At 35.6% G+C, this 12,688-nt stretch overlaps 1 protein-coding gene across 3 annotated transcripts in view; it reads left to right on the top strand.

The window, feature by feature from the left end:
* DPP10 (dipeptidyl peptidase like 10) overlaps window positions 1–12,688 on the top strand; it is a 1,373,984-nt gene that overhangs the window by 1,055,301 nt on the left and 305,995 nt on the right. For all 3 annotated transcript variants that reach the window (XM_082689264.1, XM_082689263.1, XM_082689265.1), the window contains exon 5: window positions 454–528. In XM_082689264.1, coding sequence (XP_082545390.1) covers window positions 454–528 — 75 coding nt within the window. The remainder of the gene's footprint in view (window positions 1–453; window positions 529–12,688) is intronic.

The following is a 12,688-nucleotide window of genomic DNA, read 5'->3' as shown; positions in this document are numbered from 1 at the left end:
TATCTTCTTTTAAATACAAGTATGCAACCTATAAGAAAACAAAAGTACAAGAGAAAAAACAGCATGTTACTGTTTCTTTTTTAATTTAATTCAACTTGCAAATATAAAAGTATTTTGCTTATGAAGTTGTGATTTTTTGCCTTATTTATTATAATGAAACTATTAACATAGTCTTTAAATGATAGCATGTAAAAAAGATACGTTAGCAAATTTTCTTCTTAATGAAATGTCTAACATAGCCTCTAAGTTTGTATATCCATTTGAATAATCATACATTAAATATATAGATGTATATGCATATTTATAATAAGAATGAAAATGGCTGCACTACTCACTGTGTTGTGATGTGAACTGAGATCTTTTAAATTATCTACCTACCCAAATTCATATTAATGTCTCTGATATTAAGCTTTTCACTGCTTTCATAACTTTTTTTTTTTTTTTAATTTCTAGGTAACCTTCAAAGCATCAAAATACTCAGTTTCACCAGATTTGAAATACGTTCTTCTGGCATATGATGTCAAACAGGTAAAGTAATGATCTTTGAAACAGGTAAAGTAATGATCTTTGAAAAACTTTTCTTTGTGATGCATTCAGGTAGCAAGTCATAGTTTTACTTGGTCTTCTACTTACCTAGAAAAGAGTTGGCATATCCAGTAGATGCAGGGGAATACTGAAAACCAATATTGCATGAGAGGTTTGGAGAAAGTGTCCTGTCTTCCACACCAAGCTAGCAAATGCCTGCACACTCTGCTAGGTGTGTGTGCCAGTCCTAGTCTGTTTCCTTCCGAGGTGGGTGTGGCAGGTGGTTAGCAAATCTGACAAGTGGAGGCTTTTGCATTTTCAGGACAGCCTCATTATAACCTAAGTGTGGGAGTTTCCTGATGGCTCTACCCTGATCTACAGTGTGTATAATGGGAAAGGACTTGTGAAAACATTGATTCACGTTATGGACAGTGGATTCTTTGGTGGTATTTGAGCATAAGCCTTGTGAATATAGAAAATTATGAAAGTGGGTCAAACCAAGGAATCAGTTCTGAACAAACAAAATGTTCTAATTGCAATTAGCATTTCATTACTCTGTGTCAGCTCTACAGCACACAATTAGAGCAATATGTATGGCTGTTGAGTGTTTTGTATTTAGATATAATTTGCACTGTTAAGAAGCAAAGTAAATGTTGAAAGGCAATTCAGCAGATGAGTTTCTGTAGAAAATAAATGATTGGAAATCATTCAAGAAATTTTTATGTGCTCCAAGACAATAAAAATTTATAGACTTAAGGCAGGAGGCCTCATAGAATGCATTGAAAGGCTTTGAGCACATGAAATTTCACAGTTCAGAAGACTTTCTATGTAATGACTTTAGTCTTTGGTCTTTTAGAGTACACATGTGCTATACTTTCAATATATTTATATATTTTTATTTAAAATAATTTGCCCTGCAAAAAGCAGGGAGATTATAATGGAAGACATCTTTCCCTATTATAAATCTCAGCGCTTTTACTTTAATTTTGCTTTGTCATATCTCTATTCGTTGTGATTATGAAAAGCACATGTAATAGCAAGAGAAAACACTTGTTTTATAATCAACATATTACAATTTCCCAATTTTTAAATAGTATTTATCCAAAGACTTTTAACTTACTGTAAATTTGTATTAAACTGATAATGAACTTAAGAAAAATTGTATTTCTGTAGACACAATAATCAAGACTATGTGGAATGAACAAAGAGATAGACATAGAGATCAATGCAACAGAATAGAGAACTAAGAAACAGACCCATACGAATATGCCTAAGTGATTTTTGGCAAAAGTGTAAAAGTAATTCAGTGGGAAAAAAAATACACTTGTGTAAGTCTTGCACTATATAAAATCTCAGAATGGTTTCTGGGTTTAAATGCAAAATGTAAATTTATAAAACTTTTAGAAAAATCAAAACAGAGCAGAAAATCAGTGTTATGTAGGAGTAGGAAAAGAGTTCTCAAACTATACATCAAAATCACAGTACAGACAAGGAAAAACTATTGGCCTGTAAAAGACCTTGCTCTGAGGATGAAAATCTAGCCTATGTCTGTAAGAAGATATTTGCTGTTCCCATATTCAACGAAGGACTGATATCTAGAATATATAGAAAAACTCTCAAAATTCAAGTTACAAAAACCAAAACAGCTATTCAATCAGAAAATGGACAAAGACATCAGACATTTCATTGACGAGGACATACAGATCACAAATGAAGCACATGAAGATGTGTTCACATCATTAGCCATTAAGTAAATACAAATTGAAACAACAGTGGAATATCACCACATGCCTATCAAAATGGCCAAAGGAAAAAAAAAAAAATAGTGTCTACACCAAACCAGAGCAAGCACCAGGAAGTTAGGTCATTCATATGTCCATGTTGGGCATGTGTAATGGTTCTGCTACTCTGGAATATGATGTATAAAATTAGGGAGACTGGATATTTCAACAAAATGCATCATGTTTATCAAAAAGTTCAGTGAACACCAGAACCCACATATCTCTGGGCCAATCTTAATATTCTGTCTCTTATTTTTGCTTTACTTCAGGAAAAATACATATATTCTATGACACATCAAGCTCTGGAAGTGAGAGGAAGCTATTATTTTAATAAGTAAAAAATAATCAAGCTAAATGTCACACAGTCTTAGACTACTTCATTCATTTTGTTTTGTTTTGCTTTGCCTTGTTTTATTTATTCATCATATATTAGGAGCAAACTACCAAGCTAGACATAAGGCATGAGGTGTGTGTGTGGAGGGGGGTGTGAGTGTGCACACACGCATGCACATCTACGTCAAGAAGCATACAGTCAGAGGCAAGATAATACAAACACATATCCACTATACATAGCATTGTGTGAGGTATTACAGGAGTGGTAATATTAAAGAATAGAGAATATTTCCATTCAAGATAATCATGCCTGGAAAGGAAGCATAGGGTAAGATCTGAAGAGCAACCAGGTAAAGACGAATAGAAAAGCTTTCCAGGTGGGCCCATGAAACAGTGCTTCATGGATGGAGCATTAAGTCCTTGAGGAATCACACTTAGTTCAGACTGTCTAGCTCACTGGTAAAAAAAACAAACCAACCAACCTATAGACCTACTGGAGACTCCAAATTATATGTTGAATTCCATTTTATTCTTCACAGTTTATACTGAGAGAACCTTTGGGATCTGATGGTTTTAGAGTAGTAAAATGCCATTTTTACTGTGTGTATGTCTGACTGTATGTGTTTGTGTGTGTGTGTGCATAACGCCCATTAACAAAGATGGAAAAAGAAACTCATGCAAAATTCAACCACCTAAACACATCCACTAAAATTATTTTGGTGTGTTTTATTCCTTTTATGCCTTTGATATGTAAAAGTAGTAAACAGAAAGTATCGTACATTAAACATTATTTTAGGCAGGTATTATTATCCTGATTTCTGAGAGAAGTTAATCTCAGAAAAGCTGAAAAATGCAGGATTTGATGATTAAGAAATTTATCTAAGATCTTTCAGTTAGGAAGTGATAGCCACACACTTATAAATTGGCTTATATAATATTTTGTCTTTATTTTCATTATAAGGCAGATGAGCTGAACCAGAAAAACAGAATCAAAAGCTAGATTCCAATGACTTACAGATTCTCCCTGTTGTTAGTTGTCTTCATGTTTTGAAATATTTTGCAAATATTTTTAGTGTATTCCCTTTTTCCTGAATTTAATATTTCTATAGGATGCATTGACATAAATGGAATTTCTTCATGGAACTATATAACGTTGTTTAACTGAACTGAAATTCAGAATAGCACAAAATAAGCTTCCTTAAGATGTATAATTCAGTGACATTTAGTACATTCACAATGCCATACAGCTACCACCTCTGTTTAGTTGTAAAGCATTTTTATCAACAAAACAGATAACTCAATACCCATTAATTAGTCAGTCACCAATCTCATAGCCTACCATACCTTTCAATAACCACCAATCTTATCTCTATCTCTATGGGTTTATGCATTGGGATATGTAAATGGAATCCTGTGACATTTTACTTGCGTTTTTCCACTTAACGTAGTGTTTCGAGGTTTATACACATTGTAGTATGTGTCAGCACTTCATTCATTTTTTATGGTTAAATAATATTCCTCTGTATGAACGTATCACAGTTTGTTCACTTATCTTTTGAGGAATATTCACTTTATCCCCACCTTTTGGCTATTCTGAATCATGAGGCTGTGAACATTTATACACAAGAATTTCCTGAGTACCTGTTTACAATTTTTGGAGTATATTTTGAGGTGTGTAATTGTTGAGTAATAGACTAATTCTGTGTTTAAGTTTTTGAGGAACCACCCAAGTCTTTCCAAAGTGGCTGCACCATTTTATATTCCCACCAACAATGGATGAGTTCTGATTTCTCTGCATTCTCACTAACAGTTGTTATTTTCCATTTTTCTTTTTATGAACTATTCTAGTGTGTATAAATTGGTATCTCATTGTGGTTTTGGTGTACACCTCCCTAATGACTAATGATGTTGAACATACTTTCATGTGCTTCCTGGTCGTTTGTATTTCTTCTTTGGAGGAATGACTACTGAATTCCTTTGCCTATTTCTTTTTTTCTTTCTGTAGTTGTGTTTAAGAGTTTTTGGCATATTCTGAACAGTAGACTCTTATATAGGACTTGAAAATATTTTCTCCCACTCAGTGGATTGTCTTTTCACTTTCTTGATAATGTCCTTTGATGCATAAATTTGAAAATTTCTGCTTGGGTGTAATTTATATATGCACATGCTTTTGGCATCATAGTTAGGGATTCATTTACAAATTCAGGGTCATAAAATTTTACCCCAATGACTCTTTTCTAAAAGTATTATACTTCTAGTTCTTATATTTAGGTTATTGATTAATTTTGAATTAATTTTTATATAGTTTGGAATGGTCCAATTATAACACAATATATAAGCTCATGCTGTATACTGAAACACTTCCTCCAAAATGGTTGTGTTGGTTTATAACTTTTGTTAGGCACTGTATGGTCTGTTATATTACCATCTTTACCAACTTAACACAGTGTTTTAAAGAAAAAATAATTGTTAACTTGGTAATCTACTATCTACTAATCAAATACATGCACACATTCTATCTCACACACACCCTCCCCTCTGTCAGTATTAGTTTTACATTACTATACAGTAAACTGCCCCAAACTTAGTGACTTTTAAAAAAAACATTTATTGTGCTCAGTTTCTGTGTAATGGAATTTGGATTGGTGTGGCTGGGTGGTTCTGGCTCAGGATTTCTCATGAAGTTGCAGTCAGCTGTTGGCTGGGCTGCAGCCGTCTGTCTGCCTGAGGTTGAAGAACAGATTTCCAAGGCCCATCACTCACATGGATGGCAAACTGGGGATAACTGTTGGCATGAGGCTTCAGGTTTGTCTCGTGATCTTTCTGAAATGCTGCTTGAGAGTCCTCATAACATGGTACCTGGATTTCTCCAGAATGAGTAATATAAAACATAAAAAAGGAAACTTAAATGCCTCATATGATCCTTCCTTAGAAGTTACCTGTTAGGTAAACCTGGTGGGTCTACCTATCTGACTCTTGATTTCTGCTCAGGTCATGATCTCATCAGGCTCTGTGCTGGGCATGAAGCCTGCTTAAGATTCTTTCTCTCCCTCTCCCTCTGCCACTCCACGGCCCCTCCTTGCACTCATGGTCTTTAAAAAATAAATAAATAAATAAAAGTTATCTGTTACTTTCACGAACTATTTTTTTAATTCAATTTATATATATATACATATATATATATATATATTTTAAAGATTTTGTTTATTTATTTGACAGAGAAAGATCAAAAGTAGGCAGAGAGGCAGGCAGACAGAGAGAGAGAGAGAGAGAGAGAGAAGCAGGCTCCCCGCTGAGCAAAGAGCCTGATGCGGGGCTCCATCCCAGGACCCTGAGGTCATGACCTGAGCCAAAGGCAGCAGCTTAACCCACTGAGCCACCTAGGTGCCCCTCAATTTATTTATTTATTTATTCATATATATTTTTTAAGATTACATCCATTTATTTGACAGATAGATCACAAATAGGCAGAGAGAGAGGAGGAAGCAGGCTCCCCGCTGAGCAGAGAGCCCGATGTGGGGCTCGATCCTAGGACCCTGGGATCATGACCTGAGCCGAAGGCAGAGGCTTAACCCACTGAGCCACCCAGGCACACCTCAATTTGTATTTTTAAAGATTTAAAAATACAGGGAGGGGCAGAGGGAGAGGGAGAGAGAATATATATTTTTTTTATAAACATATATTTTTATCCCCAGGGGTACAGGTCTGTGAATCACCAGGTTTACACACTTCACAGCACTCACCAAAGCACATACCCTCCCCAATGTCCATAATCCCACCCCCTTCTCCCAAACCCCCTCCCCCCAGCAACCCTCAGTTTGTTTTGTGAGATTAAGAGTCACTTATGGTTTGTCTCCCTCCCAATTCCATCTTGTTTCATTGATTCTTCTCCTACCCACTTAAACCCCCATGTTGCATCACCACTTCCTCATATCAGGGAGATGATATGATAGTTGTCTTTCTCTGCTTGACTTATTTCGCTAAGCATGATAAAGGAGAGAGAATCTTAAGCAGAGTCTGTACTAAGCGTGAAGCTCCTGATTGTCTCTCAAACCTCTGTGCTTGTCCAAGCAGACTGTTGTATTTTCAGACATTCTTGGTAGTTGATGATGTGTCAATACCTGTCTGTATCTGTGTCTGTCCCAAAAAAGAGGGTCTTAGCAACTAGAGTCAGGCTGAGTGGAAGATAGGTAGACCTCAGACAGCAGCTCTTTAGAATATGCAAATATATAGTTCTATGGTGGCCCTACAAGTTTGAGAGCCAGATGTTCTGAAGGTGTAGTTTTTCTTTTTCTTTATTATTATTTATTTATTCTTTTTGGTCACATAGGTCAACTCTAATTCAGTGTGGGAGGAAACTACTAAGAAGTGAGAATTTGAAGGGACCATCTTAGTGGCTGGCTTACTTAGTCCCTTATTTTCTTATTTTACATGCAAAGTATACTTATTCTCTCTGAGACCCCCCCATATTTTCATCCATTGCAGCCCAACATTTTTATTAAGCAGATCTAGACCTTGAGTTGTCTCTTCAAGCATGGCTCCTTGGCTATAGTCATTTGGGTGTATTTTTATATATTAATACATTAATTTTTTTGAGATTTTATTTATTTATTTGAGAGAGAATGAGACAGAGAGACAGTGTGTGTATATGGTAAGGAAGGGTCAGAGGGAGAAGCAGATTCCCTGCTGAGTAGAGAGCCCAATGAAGGCATCCATCCTGGGACTCCGGGATCGTGACCTGAATCGAAGGCAGTCGCTTAACCAATTGAGCCACCCAGGCACCCCCAGAATTAAATCTATATTAAATATATTCACTTGCACATCCACATAAATATAAAAATACATATATATGTATTTCCTAGGTATATATTTCTTATGTATTTGAATACTGGTTTGATTAACATTCCCAGCACATATTTTCAGATTTATTGGTTTTATTGTGAATTATGTATTTATATATACACCATTCCTTTATCTTTTGTAGTCTTTGTATAATTTTTAAAACATACATTTGTGTAATTCAATTATTAGTTTTATTATCTTTTTAAAATTGTAACAGCAATTTTTTATATTTAATTATTTTCTTAAGAGAAAGTTTAAATTTTGTGATAAAATTCATGTTTTACTTAGCTTTGCTTTCTTTTGCCTCTAGGCTTAGAAACATGTCCACTAACATGGAAAAATATCATTGTGCTTTCCCCTTTTTTATAGGTTTTTATCCATATATATTTATTCCATTTTATTTTCAACTGTATATGTGGTGATTAAAACCAATCTTCCTAACAGATCATAATAATGGGAAATATGTATCTTTTATATAAGTGAACATAGTAATGATCACCTGGGAAGACCACAAAGGAATATTTTTGATGTATTATTAGAGGGTCACACAGCACATTTAAAAGATGTAACCTGACTCATGGTACCACACGTGTCTTCAGCCTCTGCTTCCCCATTGCTATGATGAAGAGAAAGAAAATATAAATACTTCTCAAACTTACTATCTTGAGTAACTGATATAAAAGGAAAGTCATGTGATAGTAATTCTGCCTTAAAGATTCTGTGAGAGAGCTACCATAAAGGATCTAGTACTATTTATTTTTATATCTTCTCAGTGTTCCAGAATTCATTGTTTGTGCACCACACCCAGTGCTCCATGTAATACATGCCCTCCTTAATACCCACCACCAGGCTCACCCAACCCCCTACCCACTCCCTTCCAAAACCCTCAGTTTGTTTCTCAGAGTCCACAGTCTCTCATTGCTTGTCTCCCCCTCCGATTTCCCCCAATTCCCTTCTCCTCTCCATCTCCCAATGTCTTCCGTGTTATTCCTTGTGCTCCACAAGTAAGTGAAACCATATGATACTTGACTCTCTCTGCTTGACTTATTTCACTCAGCATAATCCCCTCCAGTTCTGTCCATGTTGATACAAAAGTTGGGTATTCATCCTTTCTGATGGAGGCATAATACTCCATAGTATTTTTTGTTTTTGTTTTTTTTGGTGTCAGGTAGCTTGCTCAAGAGAGCTGATTTAGCCTTTTCTCCCTTGCAGTGTCCTTAATCTGAGTCAAATGTCAATTTAGCATAGGACAAATTTAGAAGGTTTTTTTGTTTTGTTTTGTTTTGTTTTTTGTTTTTTCAATAGGTCAATAGCTAATTCTTCTGTGTGTTACCTATGGACTTCCGCTATTGAAACATGATTCTGTAGGTTACCCAGTGTTGAAATGCTTTATTCAAAGCTTATCTTGATATGGTTTTTCTGTCTGAAGTATGAAGAGTATGATTCTTTTCCTCTTAGCTTTTTGCTGTTAACTATACATTTTGACAAATACTTCAATGATCTGCAGTTGTAGTGTCCAAAATCATAAAGTAAGTATGATTATTAACATAGGTTTATAGATAGTTTTTGAAAATTCTGTATCAGGATCTTTATTCTAAATAAGCAGTATAAAATATGAACTATCAATTTTTAGTACTTTGCAGAGAACCTTCCCAAAATATTAATTTTTGTATTAATATCAATTTTTATTAAACTTGAGCTCAATCTTTTCTCTTGATTATTAATTAAGTCTTGATTATTTCTAATATGGTAATATAAAGACATTTCCTCCATGTATCTTTGTTTACTCTGTACTATCAAAAGTTAATTTCAACAAGGTGAGAAGTTGCTCTCCTTTTTCTGGTCAAATCGATGTTTCTCATTGTTTGGGCTTATAGTGTGTGTCTTTTTTTTAATAAAAGATTATTTATTTATTTATTTGTTTGAGAGAGAGGTAGAGAGAGCACAAGCAGGGGGGATGGCAGAGGGAGAGGAAGAAGTAGGCTCCCTGCTAAAGAGGGAGCCGGACGTGGGGCTCGATCCCAAGACCCCAGGATCATGACCTGAGTTGAAGGAAGACACTTAACCAACTGAGCCATCCAGGTGCCCTGAGTCCATAGCTTGGTTCTTTGCTCATTCTTCTGTTCCACAGAATTTCAGAATGTTTTATGCTTGTCGTAGGAATTTATAGACACATAAAAATGAATGCTTTCTGACTCTTAAGAATCTTACAGTGTGGTAAAGGCTCTAAAAGAAACATTTCACTAACTATGTATTATTATAAGGGGGCTAAAATTAATAAACAATGAATCTTGGAACATTAAAATTTAATAAAAAAGAATTGTTAAAATTCAATAAAAGCTATTCTCTTTTAATTAAAAAGAAAAAAGGTAACTAAGCGGGGGATAAACGAAGAAAGTGCCTTTGTGATTGGAAGTGAAGATGAGCCCCCTCAGGAAATAGAGTATAGAGTACAGTATGTTAATCGTCATGTATTGAATTAACATGTTGTACTCTGTAGGTTTGCACAATGTTAGATGTCAAATATATTAAAAAAGATAGTAAAGTTTCCTGCAATGGAGGGATGGTGAGCTTACACCTTCTCTTGTTTGTGCGTATACCAGGCCCCTAGCGTCCTTTCAATCACTCTTACTCTTTGGCAGTTTTCCAAACTCAGGATGAACTGATCTTTTTAAAAAGAAAATCTGATTGAAGTGCCTGGGTGGTTCAGTCAGTCAAGCATCCAGCTTTTGGTTTTGCCTTAGGTCATGATCTCAGGGTCATGGGATTGAGCCCTGTGTCAGGCTTGTGCTGGGCATGGAACCTGCTTATCATTCTCTCTCTCTCCTTCTGCCCCTCCTGGCCACTCCCTCTGTAAAAAAATCTTAGTGTCATTTTTCTTAAAATTATCCCCCAGCTGCTTTGGGATAAAGACTAGAAGTCATTAAGCAGCCTACAAGACCCTGTCTGCCTTTCCAACCTCACCTATCACAACTTACCCCTTGCTTTCAGCACTTCCAGGATTTCCTACCATACCTCAGAACACTGTATTCCTTCCATCATCTACCCGGAATAAACTCCTACCCCATGTTCTCTCCCTCATATTAGTGATTTTTACTTATTCTTAGATGACAGCTCAGCCATACTTTCTCATCGTCAGAGCTGTTCTAGACTTCTCTAACGTGGTCAGATTCCCTTATTATAACATTCATGATATGCTACCTCCCCTTTGTAGAGTCTATCACAGCTGTAATTGTGTTTAACACAATGCCTGGCACAGTGTTGCTGAAAAAATAATTTAAAATTTAATGTGTAATTTAATGAACCAGAACCTCTAGCAAATGTTTCCTTAAAGTGCCATGTGAAAGTAAGTGGCCCGTCTCTGTGCTTTCATGGCATCTGGATGGTACTTCATCTTCATATTTCTGTCATTGTATTGAACATATTCTTTTATGAGTGCATCTCCTTCACTAAACTGTAAGACCCTTAAAGTTAAGAATTTCTCTTCACTTATTTTAATGCCCTCAGAATTTTTTGCAGTAAATGGCTCATAGAAAGCTGTCAATGTTTGTAAAACTAAAACAATTATTCTCGGTCTTGGCTGCACATCAAAATCACCTGGAGAATTTATTTTATCATATTTCATTTCATTTTATTTCAATTAATGAATTAGTTAATTTTGAGAGAGAGAGAGAGAGAGAGAGAGAGCGAGCGAGCTCTGGATGGGGAGGAGCAAAGGGAGAAGGAGAGAGTGAATCTTAAGCAGGCTCCATAAATAGCACGGAGACCAGGGTAGGGCTTGACATAGGGCTTGTTGTGGAGTTTGATCTCATAACCCTTAGCTCATGATCTGAGCTGAAATGCAGAGTTGGATGCTTAACTCCCTGAGCCACCCAAGTGACACCCCCACACCGAGACACCCTTATCCCTTATAATTTTTCTTTATAGTAGTTGCTGTTATTCTTATTTTATTGGTAGAAATAGAGAAACAAAGGAGTTCCCTAAGCTTGTGTAATGTATGATTCAAGATTGAATTTTTCTTTCTTTCTTTCTTTCTTTTTTTTTTTTTTGGAATAATATTTCTTAATAATGGTCCTGAAATAAGGGAACAAGTAGCCATTCAAATTCTTGGGCCCTGTGAAGACCCAATAGAAAAAGAAAGTTTGAGGTTGGTCCCATAATCTGCGGTTTAATAAGCCATTTAGGTAATTCTGATGGATGCTCAAGATTGAGAATATCTGTTGAGAGGAACTGATTTAAAAAAAAAAAATACCTTTTATTTATTTATTTGAGAGAGAGGGGGCAGGGAAGGCAGAGGAAGAAAGAGAATCCTCAGGCAGACTCTGTGCTGAGCACAGAGCCCTTTGCAAGGCTCCATCTCAGGACTTGAGAACATGACCTGAACCAAAGCCAAGAATTGGACACTTAGCCAACTGAGTCACCCAGGGAGAAACTGATTCCTTAAAATCCAAGAGCTCTATCTAAGAAAAGATCTAAGAAGCCACAAAGTAGCCAGGTAGATGAGAGTGATGTAGAAAAAATACTATTTAAGAAAGATGATCTACCATTTGTAATATTTCAAAATAATTTGATCATAGATTTGATGTCTACCTGTTCCTTTCTGACCTTGGACACCATTCTGACTCATTTTCCCTTCAAGACTGATGCTTAATCTGCAATGTTGTAATTATATGTGGCTTAGTGAGGATACATGGAATTTGGAGCAAAATGTGTAAGATTGTATTTAAGCTATTGATACTTAAAGTTTTTGTTGAAGTGTAACATACTCACAAGGACATACTCATATTATGAGGATGAATTTTTACAAACTAAACGCGTCTTTATAAAAATCACTTAGGTCAAGAAGCAAAACATTATTGTGCTCCTTTGCAGTCACTGCCTACCAAAAGGGAGACCACTGTTCATGCTTTTAACAGCTTAGATCTGTTTTTGTACTTTATTTTATATAAAGCTGTACATTTTCTGCTCTTGTGTATTTTGTCTTTTGCTCAACGAATTTGTAAAACATACCTACATTGTTCAGTAATTAGATAGTACCTTGTTCATTTTCCCTACTATATAGTACTCCACTGCATACATCATAGTTTACTACCTACTTCTTATCTATTACCCTGTTTCTTCTTTGACAACTAGTTAAAAAGAGATTATAGTAGAGGGATCACATTTTTTTTGACTACTCAAATTGTGTGTATTATATGAGAAGTGTT

Source organism: Mustela nivalis (genome assembly GCF_964662115.1).
Source record: "Mustela nivalis genome assembly, chromosome: 11".
NCBI classification, from domain to species: Eukaryota; Metazoa; Chordata; class Mammalia; order Carnivora; family Mustelidae; genus Mustela; species Mustela nivalis.
Note: the sequence above shows the minus strand (reverse complement) of the source record. Positions and strands in the feature narration are given on the sequence as shown.